The 16,964-nt window shown below is 47.7% G+C and overlaps 1 protein-coding gene and 1 long non-coding RNA gene across 2 annotated transcripts; one reads left to right on the forward strand and one right to left on the reverse strand.

Annotated features, from left to right (window-relative positions):
• Positions 1-2,364: 2,364 nt before the first annotated feature.
• LOC130398261 (uncharacterized) lies at positions 2,365-3,585 on the reverse strand. The gene is made up of 3 exons (XR_008900843.1): positions 3,472-3,585; positions 2,694-2,731; positions 2,365-2,502 (listed from the first exon to the last, which is right to left on the reverse strand). It is a non-coding gene; the product is annotated as an uncharacterized LOC130398261 (long non-coding RNA).
• Positions 3,586-5,219: 1,634 nt separating this feature from the next.
• Positions 5,220-16,488, forward strand: LOC130402412 (caspase recruitment domain-containing protein 11-like). Its single transcript, XM_056606567.1, has 7 exons — positions 5,220-5,354; positions 6,135-6,239; positions 6,405-6,498; positions 10,181-10,339; positions 10,720-10,832; positions 14,996-15,096; positions 15,653-16,488. Exons 1-7 carry the CDS (start codon positions 5,220-5,222, stop codon positions 15,858-15,860), a joined length of 915 nt encoding a protein of 304 aa, XP_056462542.1. The 3' UTR covers positions 15,861-16,488.
• Positions 16,489-16,964: the final 476 nt, after the last annotated feature.

Genomic DNA, 16,964 nt, shown 5'->3' on the forward strand with positions numbered 1-16,964 from the left:
CTTCCTCTCTGTGTGTGTGTGTGTGTGTGTGTGTGTGTGTGTGTGTGTGTGTGTGTGTGTGTGTGTGTGTGTGTGTGTGTGTGTGTGTGTGTGTGTGTGTGTGTGTGTGTGTGAGAGAGAGAGGTGAAGCAGGTGAAGCAGGTGAATGGGCCCTTGGTGTGAGCACCCACAGTGTGCACCCACTGTTCCCGCACAAGGTTGCAAAATTGAAGCACCCAACACTATCTACACCCATATTCCCACACATTTCACCCTCTGTCTTGCGGGAACCAAGCTTGGGGACCTGACACTATAAAAAAGCTCTGTCAGCGTGGTTCCATACCACAACTGATCAAGATGGCAAAGCGATTCTCTGTTCAGACTGCCTTACAGTTGATATTTGAAGAGACAGAGGTGTGTGTGTGTGTGTGTGTGTGTGTGTGTGTGTGTGTGTGTGTGTGTGTGTGTGTGTGTGTGTGTGTGTGTGTGTGTGTGTGTGTGTGTGTGTGTGTGTGTGTTCAGACTGCCTTACAGTTGATATTTGAAGAGACAGAGGGTTTTGATGGTGATGCAGAGGAAATAGTTTCGGAAAGTGAGGATAACATTTCAGAGTCTGACACCGAGTTTGAAGAGGAGGATGAGCATCAGCCAGCTCCGAAACGTAAAAGAGCCTCAGGACTAGCCCTTCAGCAGGCAGGACCAGCCCGCAAGCAGCCAGCCCCAGGACCATCCCGCGAGCAGCCAGCCCCAGGACCAGCCCGCAAGCAGCCAGCCCCAGGACCATCCCGTGAGCAGTCAGGACCAACCCGCAAGCAGCCAGCCCCAGGACCAACCCGCAAGCAGCCAGCCCCAGGACCAACCCGCAAGCAGCCAGCCCCAGGAACAACCCGCAAGCAGCCAGCCCCAGGAACAACCCGCAAGCAGCCAGATGTAGGACCAGCCCGTCAGACAAAAAGAAACGCTGTGAAGTGTGTGGACCCATGATGGACAGAAAAACACAATATACATGGAACCAGTGCAAAAAATACATATGCAATACACACACAGTGAGACTCTGCCCCTCATGTGTGGTATAGTCTGATATACGTATAATGGCCGAGTTCAAAGGCTTTAATGTGTTGTTCAGACAGATGTTATTGAGTATGTTTCAATTTCTAATGATGTTGATTATTTCCAAGTTATGCCTGTTTAATGAGGCATTTCCTTATTTTGTTGCATTTTAATACAAAAAGAAACAAAAACGAGTGGCACCTCTATTCATAAATGTGATTTAACAAAGGTAAAGTGAACAAATTTAACATATGTGTTGTTTATATTACTTGCAATTGGGATGAAGTAACCATCTGGTGAGTATTTAAAAAAAAAGCTTGATTATGTTGAATTAAAAGGCAATGGGTCCACCAGACCCAGCAGCACCTCCTGTGTGACAAAAAAACGAACACCCTATGAAGGTTAAGGTTCCACTTAAGAGTTCACGTTACAACCGTTCGCCGTTGCTCCATGTTTAAATCACAGTGCATTGTTCGTGAACCCGTTCACTAACTGAAATAGTGCCCCCTAGTGATCTTTTTTTTTTTTACTCAGTATTAATAGGCCTACTATTGCTGTTTTCGCTTGAATTTTTGTATTTCTCTACTGATTGCTTCGATAATGCAACATTAAAAGTTACTAACAGCGACTTCACACAGAAGCTCCGGCTTAGGGCCCCCCACCGCCCTTGGGCCCCTGGGCATGTGCCCGGTGTGCCCGTGCGGTAATCCACCCTTGCCTGTAAACAATGCAACGTGTGCGAACTCCTGTACCCGTCTGTCTGTGAGAGTCACAGGCCCAGTAAGAGCCAAAATAAGATTTGGGGAACTATGAAGACTGGGACCCAAAGGTATGACCTTAAAATATGTAATGTGAGGAATAACGAAGTGACCACATCTAAGGGCAAAAAATGTACCTCAATAGACATAATGAAAAGCTACATGTGTGAAGCACATTAAGTTACACCAATCACAGGAGCACTAACAACAGTCTTTTTATTCAGCAAAACGATAAAAAAATAACAAACAAAGTCTCAACGGGGGGGGGGGGGGGGGGGAACACACTGACGCCTTCCTCAGTGAGGTGGACGCCACTCTCGCTTCGTCGCCCGACATCGCCGTCACCGCCGCCATAGCTGCCAAGCGCCACCATTATGCTGCATCATCAGACTACTGGAGTCGTGTGGCGCAGGCGTCACGGGGAGGGGGGAGGGGGAGAGGTGTTTGACTCAAAAGAGAACACCTTCAGGTTTCTCCTGTCCATCATCTCCACACAGAAGAGTTCATAGTCAGTTTGTAATTGGAATGAGAATTGGAATGGTTGCCATGCTTCTTCCTCATCCCCGCCGTCATGGGATTTGCGCTGTACTGATGCTGCCCTCTGCTCCCAACCTTCCATCCCAATGACCTCTGGGAGAGAGACGCTGTCCTTGAAGGACTGTACCTGGCACCATGCTGCTGCCTGAATTGTGTCCTTCAGGACAACATCCTCTTCCTTGAAGAAAAAATAAAAATTATTCGTGTCTGTACTTGACACCCTACTCTCCCAAAACCACAACATGGTATGCAAACAAAGGCTACTACTACTGATGAGTTTTCAGTGATAAAAAACACTATTCGACTAGTTATCAGACTATTTCATCTGGCTATACATACAACCTCCAGCATTACACACATATTACATACCAGGTTCCCAGGTTCCAGTTCCTGGTCTTCAGTTTTGTCTTGAAATAAAACAGATTGTTGTCAGTAATGTTGAGTAGGCTAATACAATGGAATACTAAAAGTAGGCCCTAGTATGCAATAGATCAGCCATGGAGTAGGCTATAACTTGCATATTGATGGAGATATGTGTACAACTTAATTTGGAAGTAGAAGCCTAATAGAATGGCATACATTACATATTTTCAATATTTCAATAAATGTTGGCAAGTTTGTTACAGTGAAGCAAATTATTTCAGAACTGTAAAGGAAACGTTAAACCCAATTTAAGACACTTACGGCATGGGCATATTGATATTCGATTTCTGTGGATATTCGATAACTATAATGGAGTTAAAATATTCGATCTCAAGACCCAACATGAAGTATCAACTCATTGCTAAGGATATCCACAACGACGATAAAGTAAGTATGCACCAAGGGTGGGGGAGGGTGAGGGGGGCTATTTTGACCTAAGACACTAGGATATATTTGATCTATATTCACTAAACATATTTATTCCACCGAATGGTTGACATTGGTTGACATTCCTGAGATTCTAAGCTTTCCAACGGTGTATGACATGACTATATCACTCAACCTTATGATGCTGAAAATTGACCTAGCATGTTGGGGGGAACATGCTAGGTGTAACTAAAACTTTCCCGGCGGCGGGAATTGACGATTAAGTAGTTAACAAGACATAATACACAATTGCATGAATATTAGTAAATATATTAAGCATTTTGACAGTCTCACTTACTTGCATGTTTTAGCCATCACTCGCTCGGGCGGGCACACTCTAATTTCTGGTAATTTCTGGTAAATTTCAGCTAACGGGATCAGAAATGCTGTTGATGCTGACCAGTCCTCCTCAATGTGAACTGAGTGCCCGCCCCCTCCATGTGGACTGAGTGCCCGCCCCCTCCATGTGGGCGGAGGGCCGGCCCCCTCCATGTGGGCGGAGGGCCGGCCCCCTCCATGTGGGCTCCGTCTGCGGGCTGCAGTCAGGGGCTTCTCTCTCTGCTGGCGTTTCGCAAATCCCATACCCAACCTTTAAACAAGTCAATCATCTGTGGAACGGGCAGGGCTCGAAAAACTCCAGCCAATCATTTCCAACGCCACCGAGTTGCATTGGACAGTAAGTACGTCAATCAAACGGTCGTACTGCACTCCCCCTCCCCCGCGCCCCGCGCGCGACCCCTTCGTGCAGTACTCGTGACCCAGAGCTCGTGACCCAGAGCAATCTCCTGTTTGTTGTTATCCTGCGGTAGCTACTGGAACTAGTTAATCCACATTTGGACCTAGCAGTAGAAGACAATTTCCATGGCAGACAAGACGCCACCATCCCCACCACCACCACCACCAGCAAAGAGAAGGAAAACTCTTTTTTCAGAGAGTAATTGATAATAAAAACGCTGAAAGAGAAAAACTGAAATCAAGAATAATCCTAGGCGCTGCTTTCGAACGTTGGCGGCAACTGAAGGACGAGAATTGCCTAAAAACCGATGCTTGTGTGGCGGTTGACCTAGTTTCAAAGTTTATACCGTTTATACTCGGTAATACCGGTGTTGAGACGAGTGTATTACTCGGTGTGAAATGTCCACACCGCGGCAACCCTAGTGAAAACCAGGACTTCCAATACAATTATATGAAACAAACATACATTTTCTAAAAATAGTAATGATTTATGTGACCGTTTAATGTTTATAACATCTGGTGCAACCATAGCCGCGGGAACGTTCTCAGCAGGGGGTGCTGGAAAAAAAAAACTCAGCCTGCATTAGACTCGCAACTCGTTACATTGATAAAAAAGATATATAGCAGCGCAGCTCAATTACACCAGTGCATGCGCGCACAGTTGAAAATCGATCGTTGTGTTCACTTCCTTCACACCATGGTTCACATCCAGCTGCTCACAGAACAAGTTTAGCGCACCACCGCTCCCCTCACACTTTTTCATATAACCTTTTTTCAGCACTAGGTCATATGAGCATTAAATAAATGCTGCGTCTCAAAATACCTTGGACAGCAGCGAGGATGACTCGCTTTGCCATCTCTGTTCGCGCTCGTGCATGATTGCGCGTCCAGGTACTTGGAATGGGTGGAGTCAGAGTCAGCGTTGAAGGAGAGGGGGTAGGACCATTTGAGTTGTGTATTTTCAAAATCTGCTGGCGTTTCGCAAATCCCATACCCAACCTTTAACAAATTCAATTAAACATGACCAAATAATCATGGACACGATCCCTGCCTTTTATTTTTGAAGCGAAGGGGCGAGCGTGTCTAAAACCCACAATCCCGAAAGGACCGTGAACAATTTTGATTGAACAACAAAATATGTCATCGCTCTCTCTCTCTCTCTCTCTCTCTCTCTCTCTCTCTCTCTCTCTCTCTCTCTCTCTCTCTCTCTCTCTCTCTCTCTCTCTCTCTCTCTCTCTCAGCCTGTGCTCCCAGCTGGCCGCGCCCTCCTTCCTGGGCGCTGACTCCTTCTACGTCCGGGTCAACCTGGACATGGACCCCAGCGGGGATGTCCCCTTCCTGGGGGCACGCTGTGATGACATCATGCACGTGACGGACACGCGCTACCAGGGGATGTACCAGTGGCGCTGCTGCCTGCTGGACCGCTGCACCGCCCAGCCGCTGCAGGTAGGTCAGGGGTCACTACAACAGGTAGGGTCAGGGGTCACTACAACAGGTAGGTCAGGGGTCACTACAACAGGTAGGGTCAGGGGTCACTACAACAGGTAGGGTCAGGGGTCACACCCAACAACAACAGGTAGGTCAGGGGTCACTACAACAGGTAGGGTCAGGGGCCACTACATCAGGTAGGGTCAGGGGTCACTACAGCAGGTAGGTCAGGGGTTACTACAACAGGTAGGGTCAGGGGTCACACCCAACTACAACAGGTAGGTCAGGGGTCACTACAAGAGGTAGGGTCAGGGGCCACTACAACAGGTAGGTCAGGGGTCACTACAACAGGTAGGGTCAGGGGTCACACCCAACTACAACAGGTAGGTCAGGGGTCACACCCAACTACAACAGGTAGGTCTGGGGTCACTACAACAGGTAGGGTCAGGGGTCACACCCAACTACAACAGGTAGGTCAGGGGTCACACCCAACTACAACAGGTAGGGTCAGGGTTCACACCCAACTACAACAGGTAGGGTCAGGGGTCACTACAACAGGTAGGGCTAGGGGTCAGAGGTCACATGTAGATAGGGGGCAGGAAAGTGGCGAGGGAAAGGTTCTGGGTTTGCTCCCGATATCTTTGAATACAATTCTCAGATAAATGGTAAATAGATGCTGTGTCTTGCATTTCCGGTATTTCACCTGGGACATCCTGTGCGTTGTCGATAACCTTGCCAGGTGTTATGATATGTAACGCTTGTAACGGTCGATGCTCCGTTGTCCCTCTCAGTGCCCAGCAGCTGCTGCTGCTGCGACTCAGAACCATGGCCTCGGAGCAGAAGAACTTCAAGAAGAAGGTGGTACGTCTGCCCGCCTCAAGGCTACTGACACAAGCTCAGGAGGTAGAGGGGGATGGCTGGTAAACGGAAGTTACCAGCCATCCCGAGGTGACCCTGAGCAAGACGCCTCTACCTGACTGCTCCTGACGAGCTGGCTGTTGCCTTGGATGAAAGCGTCAGCAAAATCCCCTTCATTTAAAAAAGTAGAATGTGTGTTCTCTCCTGCAGCTCTCCAGGAAGGCGGTGGCCCGGCGGGTGCGTCTGGTGAAGGCCGTGGCTCCGGGCGCCGGGGGCCCGGAGGTCCTCTACACGCTGAGCCACCGTAAGATGATCAGTCGATACGCAGATGACACCCTGATTCACGCACAATGTTATCATCACTGTTCAGCCTTCAGGCTGGGTTTCATGTGTTGACTTTGTGCCAATGGGTGTGTGATATGTGTGTGTTTTCCTGCGTGTGTGTGTCTATTTCTTGTGTGTGTGTGTGCGTATGCATGTCTTTATGTGTGTCTGTTTACGTGTGTGTGTCTGTATCTGTGTGTGCGTGTGTGTCTATATATATATATATATGTGTGTGCGTGTGTGTCTATATATATATATGTGTGTCTGTGTCTATATGTGTATGTGTGGGTCTATATGTGTGTGTGTGTGTGTGTGCATGTACTTACTTAGGCCTTTAAGTTCCCAAAGGAACATAGGCCATCGACAAAACCCCTCCATCCTCTCCTGTCTTGGGCCCTCCGCTCCAGTTGAGGCCAGGACAGCCCTTCTTTCTTCATTTCCTGTTCTGTGGTTCTTCTCCAGGTGGTTCTCAGTCTGCCTCTCTTCCTCTTGCCCTGTGGGTTCCAGGTTAGGGCTTGCTTTGTGATTGACTTCTGTCTTCTAAGTGTGTGGCCTATCCACTTCCATTTCCTCCTCCGGATTTGGGTTTCTATTGTTTCTTGTTTGGTGAGTTCCCACAGGTTGGCGTTTGAGATGGTGTTGGGCCAGTAGATTCCCAGGAGGCGTCTGAGGCACCGGTTGGTGAAAGTCTGCAGCTTATTGAGTATGTTAGTGGTGGTCTTCCAGGTTTCAGAGCCATATAGAAGGGTGGACTTGACGTTTGAGTTGAAGATTTGTAGTTTGGTCTTGAGTGACAGGTTTTTCATCTTCCAGACATTGTTGAGCATGTTGAATGTTGCCCTTGCCTTTCCAATTCTGGCTCGGACGTCCTCCTCTGTACCAACATCCACAGAAATGATAGTCCCCAGGTATGTGAAGCTGGCTACTTCCTCTAGTTGGTTTTGGTTCATGGTTATGGGAGTGTTGTTGTTGCTGTTAATTCTCATTACTTTGGTTTTTGATGAGTTAGTTTTGAGCCCGAGCAGAGCAGCGATATCCTCTAGCTTGCCTGATTTTTCCTGTGTGTGAGCCAGTAGTGCCAGGTCATCAGCAAAATCCAGATCTTCTAGCTGCTCTGTCAGGCTCCACTGTATGCCAGTTCGGCTATTGCAGGTTACTTGTATCATGATCCAGTCTACGCAGAGGAGGAAGAGAAGTGGAGAGAGCAAGCACCCTTGCCGCACACCAGTCAGGACCTCAAAAGGCTCAGATATGCATCCTTCATGGAGGACTTGGCATCGCATCCCTTGGTAGGTGCTCCTAATGATGTTGGTTATTTTTGCCCAGATGGTTTTCAGTAGGTGGTAGAGCATGTTGGTAGAGGTTTCGATGTCGGCTTTCAAGGCTTCTGCTGGAATACCGTCGGGTCCCTCTGCTTTCCCTCCTCTCAATGTCTTAATGGCTTTTTTGATTTCTGGCTTGGTGGGGGGATTGCAGTTTATCTTCACCAAGTTTGGTGATGGTGGGATTTCTGCTGTCAGATGTGGGGCCTGCCTATTGAGCAGTGCTCTAAAGTGTTCAGTCCATCTCTTCACTTGGTCTTCCTTGGTTGTGAGGAGTACACCCTGTGCATTTTTAATGTGTGCCTGTGTGTGTCTGAATCTGCCTGTGAGCTTTTTAGTGGTTAGGTATAGGTCCTTCAGGTTGTTCTTTCCTGCTGCTTCTTCTGCCTGTTGTGCTAGATCCTCAATGTATTTCTTCTTGTCTCTCCTTACACTTTTCTTCACTTCCTTGTTTGCTGCTGCATAGTCTCTCTGTGCTGCCATCTTGGTTGCTCTGGTTTTGCTTCTGTTTAATGCCTCCTTTTTCCCCCTCCTCTCGCTCACTTTTCTGGTGGTGTCTGTGGAAAGCCAGGGTTTGTTGTCAGTCTTTCGTCTCCCTACTACTTCCTCACATGTGTCTTTCCACATGTTTTTCAGACCTTTCCATATCTCATCCACTTCCCTGGGGGTTTCTATTTCTATTTCCAGTGCTTGATACCGGTTGTGCAGTGCGATTTTGTAGAGTTCTGTTGTACCTATAGACTGAAATTGTTGTATGTTAAATTTGACCATTCCTTCTCTGTGTTTCATGGCTTTTAATTTCAGCTGAATCTTTGCTGTGAGGAGGTGATGGTCAGATGGTCAGACCCTGCGTCTGCTGCTCTTCTGGCTCTAACGTCCAGCAGTGAGTGCCTAAACTTCTGGCTGATGCAGATGTGGTCAATTTGATTTTCTGTGATGTGGTCAGCAGACACCCATGTTATTTTATGGAGGTTCTTGTGTTGGAACACTGACCCACCGATGACCAAGTTGTTGTCTGCACAGGCTTCTGCAAATCTCTCTCCATTCTCATTCATGGTGCCTGGTCCTTCTTTTCCCATTATTAGCTCGTAGCCGTTGTTTCCACCTATCTTTGCATTCATGTCTCCCATCAAGATCATGATGTCCTTTTCTTTCCTGGACTGTAGAATGTGATGTAGTTGGTTGTAAAATTGGTCCTTGGTTTCATCATCAGTGTCGTTGGTGGGGGCGTAACATTGTACCACTTGGAGGTTTATTTTCTTGTGTGTGGTTTGGAATTTGGCTATAATGATCCTTGAATTGATGGGTTCCCAGCTGATCAGGGCCCTCTGTGCTTCTTTGGACAACATGAATGCTACTCCCTGAGTGTGTGGTGCAGAGTCATCTGGATGTCCAGAGTAGAGGATGGTCTCTCCACTCGCCAGCTTGACCTGCCCTGACTGGAGCCACCTGGTTTCTCCCAGACCAAGGAGAGATATTTTATATCTCCTCATTTCCTCCGCTATCATAGCTGCCTTTCCCCCAGTGTACATGGTCCTCACGTTCCATGTTGCTATGTTTGTGGGTCGCCTTGAGGTCAGAAGCAGTTTCGGACGTGCTGTCTCCTTTCGGTTTTCCAGGCACGTCGTCATCATCTCTTTAGCTTGAGGTGCTGTAGAGGCTTCTTTCCCAAGGGGTAAGGATTTCTTGGGTTTCGTCGATGTTTTGGTAGCTATTCTGTTTTTACGGGGTGGGATCGCTGGCCCCACGCCCAACCCCCATCTAAGGGGGAGTGTTTTGGAGTTGACTTGTTAGTCCTCTTCCCTCGCCTATTGTTTTCCAGGTAATAGATTACAGTCTCATACCACGTGAGGCCAGACAGGCTTTAGGTCGTGTACAAGCTGTCTCGGCACGTCAAGCCCAACCAACTCCTGCTACTGTGTAATGAAAGCTGCCCGCGGCCAGCAAACCCTACCAGCAGCGCGAGACAGCATGTGTATGCATGTGTGTGTGTCTATATGTGTGTGTGTGTGTCTGTGTGTCTATATATGTGTGTGTGTATGTGTGTGTGTGTGTGTGTGTGTGTCTATGTGTGTGTGTGTGTCTATATATGTGTGTGTGTGTATGTGTGTGTATCTATATGTGTGTGTGTGTGTATCTGTGTGTGTGTATGTGTGTCTATGTGTGTGTGTGTGTGTCTATATATATGTGTGTGTGTATATGTGTGTGTGTGTGTGTGTGTGTGTGTCTGTATGTGTGTGTGTGTGTGTGTGTGTGTCTATACGTGTGTGTGTGTGTGTCTATATGTGTGTGTGTGTGTCTATACGTGTGTGTGTGTCTCTATGCCCCCCCCCCTCCCAGGCCAGGAGGAGCAGCTGATCCCCTACAGCCTGGTGCAGCCGGTGCAGGCGGGGGCGCGGCGGCCGGTTCTCTTCTCCCCCTCGCCGCTCTCCAGGGGGCTCATAGAGCAGCTGCTGCAGCCCGCCATGTCCCAGCTGCAGTTCAACACCTGCCCTCCAGGTGAGCTACAGACACACGCACGCACGCACACACATACGCACACACGCGCACACACACACACACACACACACACACACACACACACACACACAACAATACACCGACAAATAGATACACACACACCCACACACACACCCACACATAATGTCATCTCTCAGTGTTATCTGTCAAGCACTTTTGAAGCTGTAGATTGCGAGATATTGCAACCAACAACAGAAACTATCCATATTTGGTACATTGAGAGCTCATTGTTATTCATTCCTTAATAGTTTTTAATAGCTTTTCAAATGAATAAAAAATGTCCAACGGTTCCTCTCAAGCTTCTCAAACAGGGATTCATGGATGCCGCCGTATACACTCCTTTCCATTATGTGCTGCAGAACCCATCCCGGCCACCGAGAGGTGCCAGAAACACGTGTTTATGCTGAACCCCTCGATTCCAGACGACTCTCTGGGCATCAGGCTGCAGTCCATACAAGACATCGTCAGCCAGGTGAACCAGCGCCGGGAACTGTACTTCATAGTTAAATTACCTCCAGGGTACCTGTACTTCAAAGTTAAAGTAGCTCCACTTCCAGGATATCTGTACTTCAAAGTTAAAGTACCTCCAGGGTACTGGTCCTCCAATCTTAAAGTACCTCCACTTCCAGGGCATCTGTACTTCAGAGTAAAAGTTCCTCCAGAGTACAAGTTCTTTAAAAAAAATCTTTTACATGTACTTCAAAGTAAAGGTATCTCCAGGGTATCTGTCTTAACCCTTATAAGGTGTTCGGGTCTGTGGGACCCGTTTTCAGTTTTTAGCTTTATAAAAGTGATACAAATAATTATTTTTTTGAACTAAGATTCATTGGCTTTGGCTCATTTTCTGTGAGGAACATGAATCAGAAAACATTTTCAATGACCCCCCCCTGTATACCACCCCATCACATTTATATTACACAGAGGGTGTTCGGGTCCAGTGGACCCGGAGCTAGTTTAAGTGTGGAAATCATAGGTTCTGTGCACCCTGATTTTCCCTTCTTCCTCTGTGTGTGTGTGTGTGTGTGTGTGTGTGTGTGTGTGTGTGTGTGTGTGTGTGTGTGTGTGTGTGTGTGATGGCTATGTGTTGACTCACAAGAATCAATTAGCCTATGTACGAGACTACTCTCAACGGTATGACAATCGCAGAGATGACCGCGACCACCGCAAAGATCACCTCGACGTTGATGCGCAGGTGGTTCGTGGAAATGTGGGTCCTCCTGGAAGGTTGGTTTCTGTGCCTCATAGCAAAAGTGAAGAAGACAATAAATGTAATTATTGTTGGCAATTGGGCCATTGGAAAATTGATTGTCCAGCTTTGCTTGCACGCAGAAAGAGTAGGTTTACAGAAATGAATAGGGAAGTCAAGGACGTCGGCTGTGTGGCTTCGATTCCTGCTGCGCATTTGGATGATGAACCTAAAGGAACAACCATGTCTAACTATGCTCCTTTCATTACAGAGGGGTTTGTGTCAATTATGGGAGATGATCGTATAGTGCCAGTAAAAATACTGCGTGACACAGGATCATCTGAGAGTTTTATATGTCAATCGTCTTTGCCTTTCTCCTCTTTATCGGACACTGGGAGCTGTGTTCTGATTCGGGGAATTGGCCTTCATCCGTTTCCAGTGCCATTGCACAAAATTAAGTTACATTCTGGATTTGTGAATGGCGAAGTGATTATCGCTGTACGTCCGACTCTGCCTGTAGATGATGTTGACCTGATTATTGGAAATAATTTGGGGGGGGATTGCGTATGGCCTGAGAAGTCATGTCATTTTCCGGTGGTGGAATCAGTAACTGCAGCATCAGCAGAGCCGGACAAATGTCTTCTGGATTTCCCAGAGATGTTCTCTGCCTGCGCTGTGACGCGAGCGATGGCTCGTGCGCAGACAGAGAAGTCGTTTGATGTGTCCAAGACTGGTGCAGGTAAAGTGTTTGTCCCAGAGTTACCACCATTGGCCGTGAGAGTTGACAGTGAGATAATTGGCGCACAGAAGAATGGTCCAAGTCTTGAGAAGTATTTTGCATTGGCCACTGATCAAGCCGAGCATGGGTATTCGATCAAGGATGGATTATTGGTGCGCAGGTGGTCACCTCAGGAAGACACGGGTGGGGCAGATCAGGTGTTGCAGGTGGTGATGCCTGTAGAGTACCGTGATGTAGGGTTGAAAACTGCGCACGGGGACGCGTCTGGACTTTTTGGGGTGAGAAAGACCTACGATCGTGTGTTGCAGCATTTCTATTGGCCACGTATTAAAAGAGATGTAGCGGGGTACGTTAAAGCTGGTTATACTTGTCAACTGGCAGGTAAACCAAATGTGTCCATTAAACCTGCGCCGCTACAACCCACTCTGGGCTCGCCATTTGGGGCGAAATACTCTGGTCCGTTCACTGTCCTGCGTAAAATCTCGAAGAGTAACTATGCAGTGTCTACTCCTGAGCACAGGAAGAGAAAACAACACTGTCATGTCGATCTACTAGAACCGTATTATTCCTCGCCATTGCAGGTGGTGGGGGAGATAACTGCGGCTAGTCCTGTGGCGCTCGCTTTTGGGGTGGGCGTGCCTGATGTTTCGCAGGTGGCAGCTGCGGATGGGGTGAAGATCGGGTGGTGAGAATGGCCGGTGTTGGTGATGGGTTGTAGGCCTAGCAGTTGTGCCCGCACGGTTAAATGGGTGAATGTGCCCAATAGGGTGTATGAGTCTTCCATTGTGAATTCATTATTTGGTTAGAATTTACTCATTGTGTTTTGGTGTTTTGGGATCGTTGGGCAGATACAGAGTCCCGTTAATATGGGCCTCTGTCCTTTAGGGGGGAGTGATGTCACGCCCAGCTTTGCCGTGCTGGATGTGCCTCTCTGCCTGCCTTGCTTGGCGTGTCATGGTTGTCCGTGTTCCGTGTCCGTGTTCTTTCTATCGCCACTAGGGGGAGCTGTCTCTGTTGGTCGTGCCGGGCTGATGGCTGGGCTGATTGAGCTGGAGATAAAAGACGCCTTTCCCGTCGGCTCGGTCTCTCTCACTACTGCTATGGCCTGACGGGGAAGGGCTGGCTGCATCTTCGCTCCTCATCTTTACCTCACTTTGCTTTATATTACATCTACTGATATGCACTACACTTTTGGTTTGACTTCCCCTTACTGATAAGGTTTTGGCATTAGCACTTTAAATAAATAATTGTTCCATCTTTACAACCAGCGTGGCTCCCTTTGTTATGTCAGCTCTACTCGAGCCAAGTGGTCCTGACATAATGGGTAAAGCAGGTGAATGGGCCCTTGGTGTGAGCACCCACAGTGTGCACCGGCACCCACTGTTCCCGCACAAGGTTGCAACATTGTAGCACCCAACACTATCAAGCTTGGGCACCTGACACTATAAAAAAGCTCTGTCAGCGTGGTTCCATACCACAACTGATCAAGATGGCAAAGCGATTCTCTGTTCAGACTGCCTTATAGTTGATATTTGAAGAGACAGAGGGTTTTGATGGTGATGCAGAGGAAATAGTTTTGGAAAGTGAGGATAACATTTCAGAGTCTGACACCGAGTTTGAAGAGGAGGATGAGCATCAGCCAGCTCCGAAACGTAAAAGAGCCTCAGGACTAGCCCTTCAGCAGCCAGGACAAGCCTGCGAGCAGCAAGCCCCAGGGCCATCCCGTGAGCAGGCAGGACCAGCCCGCAAGCAGCCAGCCCCAGAACCATCCCGTGAGCAGCCAGGACCAGCCCGCGAGCAGCCAACCCCAGGACCAACCCGCGAGCAGCCAGCCCCAGGAACAACCCGCAAGCAGCCAGCCCCAGGACCAACCCACGAGCAGCCAGCCCCAGGAACAACCCGCAAGCAGCCAGCCCCAGGACCAACCCGCAAGCAGCCAGCCCCAGGACCAACCCGCAAGCAGCCAGCCCCAGGACCAACCCGCAAGCAGCCAGCCCCAGGAACAACCCGCAAGCAGCCAGCCAGCCCCAGGACCAACCCGCAAGCAGCCAGCCCCAGAACCAACCCGCAAGCAGCCAGCCCCAGGAACAACCCGCAAGCAGCCAGATGTAGGACCAGCCCGTCAACCAAAAAGAAACGCTGTGAAGTGTGTGGACCCATGATGGACAGAAAAATACAATATACATGCAACCAGTGCAAAAAATACATATGCAATACACACACAGTGAGACTCTGCCCCTCATGTGTGGTATAGTCTGATATACGTGTAATGGCCGTGTTCAAAGGCTTTAATGTGTTGTTCAGACAGATGCTATTGAGTATGTTTCAATTTCTAATGATGTTGATTATTTCCCAGTTATGCCTGTTTTATGAGGCATTTCCTTATTTTGTTGCATTTTAATACAAAAAGAAACAAAAACGAGTGGCACCTCTATTCATAAATGTGATTTAACAAAGGTAAAGGGAACACATTTAACATATGTGTTGTTTATGTTACTTGCAATTGGGTTGAAGTAACCATCTGGTGAGTATTTAACACCTCCTGTGTTACAAAAACACGAACACCCTTTGAGGGTTAAGGGTACACTTTTCTTCTGGTTTCCACATCAGGATAAGATAAGATGTACCAGACAAATAACAGGAAAGGGATTTCTTGATCTTTATTTCTTTACCCCCCTTTCCCCCTTTTGTCCCATCTCTCTTCTCTCAGGATAAGCACTGTCTGCTGGAGCTCAGCCTGGCCAATGTGCAGGGCCTGCTGAAGCAGGGAGTGTACCCAATCGTCATCCACATCCAGCCCAAGAACAAGAAGTACGGGAGACTGAAGTATGCATCGCTGCCTCAGTCCCCTAACGCCAACCCTGACTCTAACTCTGACCCTAAACAAATCAGAACACAATGTCATCGTTAATGAGACAAACTTAACTGTTCAGACATTCTGTGCAAGTCAGACGATTTGAGGTTGAAAAGGTGAAAGTTTAGTGTAGCGTTTAGGATCTTAGAATTGTTTGGTTTTTACCACAATGTCTGCAGTCGACCTATTGCCAACTTTGAGCAAGATGTTTCCACCTTACCTGCTGTGAGTACCTTTTGATGACAGCATCTGCTCAAGGCTGTAACATAACTTAACATAACTCGCTTCAGCTAAACAGGTTATTAGAGCTCATTATCACAACGCTACTGAACTGGAATTAGCCTAAAAAACAATCTTACAGGGTATTTACTCTAAACCAATCTTTTGCGGACAGATTGTATTGGTTAGGGATGTTTGAGTGAAGCCAGGAGAGACGGTTAAGATTGATTGATCACACCGATTGGTTTTGTCTTCCGACCCATCTTAACCAATCTTCACCTGGCACTCCTACAGGAAGTGGTTTCCCCAGTGCGGAGAGGAGAAGTTGATTGAGGATCTGTGTCGGAGGGAGGAACTGCAGCTGGAGACTCTTCCACTGTTCCACCACACGCTGGAGCCCAGCCGCTGGAGCAGCACGGACGACCTGCTGTCTGCCATCCGCAGTGCCATCGACAGCCAACAGAGGGCGGTAGCCTGCGTGGAATTTGAGAGACTGCAGTAACGGCAGCCGGCCGCCATACGCAGTGCCATCCAGGACCAGCAGAGGGCGGTGGCGCGGGTGGAAGTACCGTCCTTAGCCAGTAGAGGGCACTGGGATTGGTGGAATTGGACAGACTTCAGTAACTGCAAGTCAGGTTATTGACCAGTAGGCAACACATGCATCTCGCCCACAAAAAAGGAAATGTGGCATTTCATAGGTTTTAAACCACTGCAGTCTTTTTTAATCAAACGACTGCAAAACCTTTGTTTGTAGATAGATTATCGGATGTGTTATTGTCCTATTGCGGTTGCTATATATGTAAATTCATTCATTTAAATTAATAGGGCTATTGGCACAACAGTACCAATACTTGGTACTGTTGTGTTCTGGTGCTGACAGCGGCTGGCACAGTCCACCAGAACAGACGTTCTCACAGAGCCTTTCACTCACTCAGCGTGGCAGCGTCTTTAGAGGGCCATGTGGGTAGATTACCAGGCTGTATACCTCAAAGATTCACTCGGGTGTTATTCTCATCCAATCCAGAACCGGCCAAGGAAATAACTCTTCAGATCTGTATTTTTTTAATCTGTTGACCAGGTTAAAGTTCAAATAGTTTCACTTTGTGTTTGTACAAATGCACAACATTAAAACTTTGTTTTTTCTATTTTATTGTCCGTTGCCTTTCTTGACAGATGTGTAGGGGCCTCATTGTATGTGATTAACGGACATTAGCTGATTTCAGTTTCTGAATACCTTTTTTACAGCAACCAATTAAAGTGTAGTTGAGAAAAGGGTCACAGAATCCAAATTACAACCAATAAACCAACCTCTCTTCTCTCAACTATAGAAATCTGACCAAACGACCAACCTCAGAGGGTTTGTGGTGCAGCAGTTTATTGGGATCGAGCACAGCTGGGATGGATTATGCTAGTGTACAGTTCTTTACACCGTTTGGGGTCCTGACAGATTCAGGTGGTTGACTTAGGGCCTATAAAAGGCCAATGCTGATTTTATGTTTTAACGTAGCATTTAGTGTTAGGGTTACTCTTTCCTCTTATTGCATGACATGCTACCTAAATGTTTTACATAGCATGGGTCCTGTGGTCATAACACAGTATGCATTGC

The sequence above is a fragment of the Gadus chalcogrammus genome, chromosome 2, assembly GCF_026213295.1.
Source record: "Gadus chalcogrammus isolate NIFS_2021 chromosome 2, NIFS_Gcha_1.0, whole genome shotgun sequence".
In the NCBI taxonomy this organism is placed as follows: Eukaryota; Metazoa; Chordata; class Actinopteri; order Gadiformes; family Gadidae; genus Gadus; species Gadus chalcogrammus.

Excerpts from the sequence above, each read along its gene's own strand:
- LOC130402412 (XM_056606567.1), top strand. The coding sequence starts at position 5,220 with ATGGACCCCAGCGGGGATGTCCCCTTCCTGGGGGCACGCTGTGATGAC. Across the intron at positions 5,355-6,134 it reads GCACCGCCCAGCCGCTGCAG|CAGCTGCTGCTGCTGCGACT; the intron begins GTAGGTCAGGGG and ends CTCAGTGCCCAG. Across the intron at positions 10,340-10,719 it reads GTTCAACACCTGCCCTCCAG|AACCCATCCCGGCCACCGAG; the intron begins GTGAGCTACAGA and ends TATGTGCTGCAG.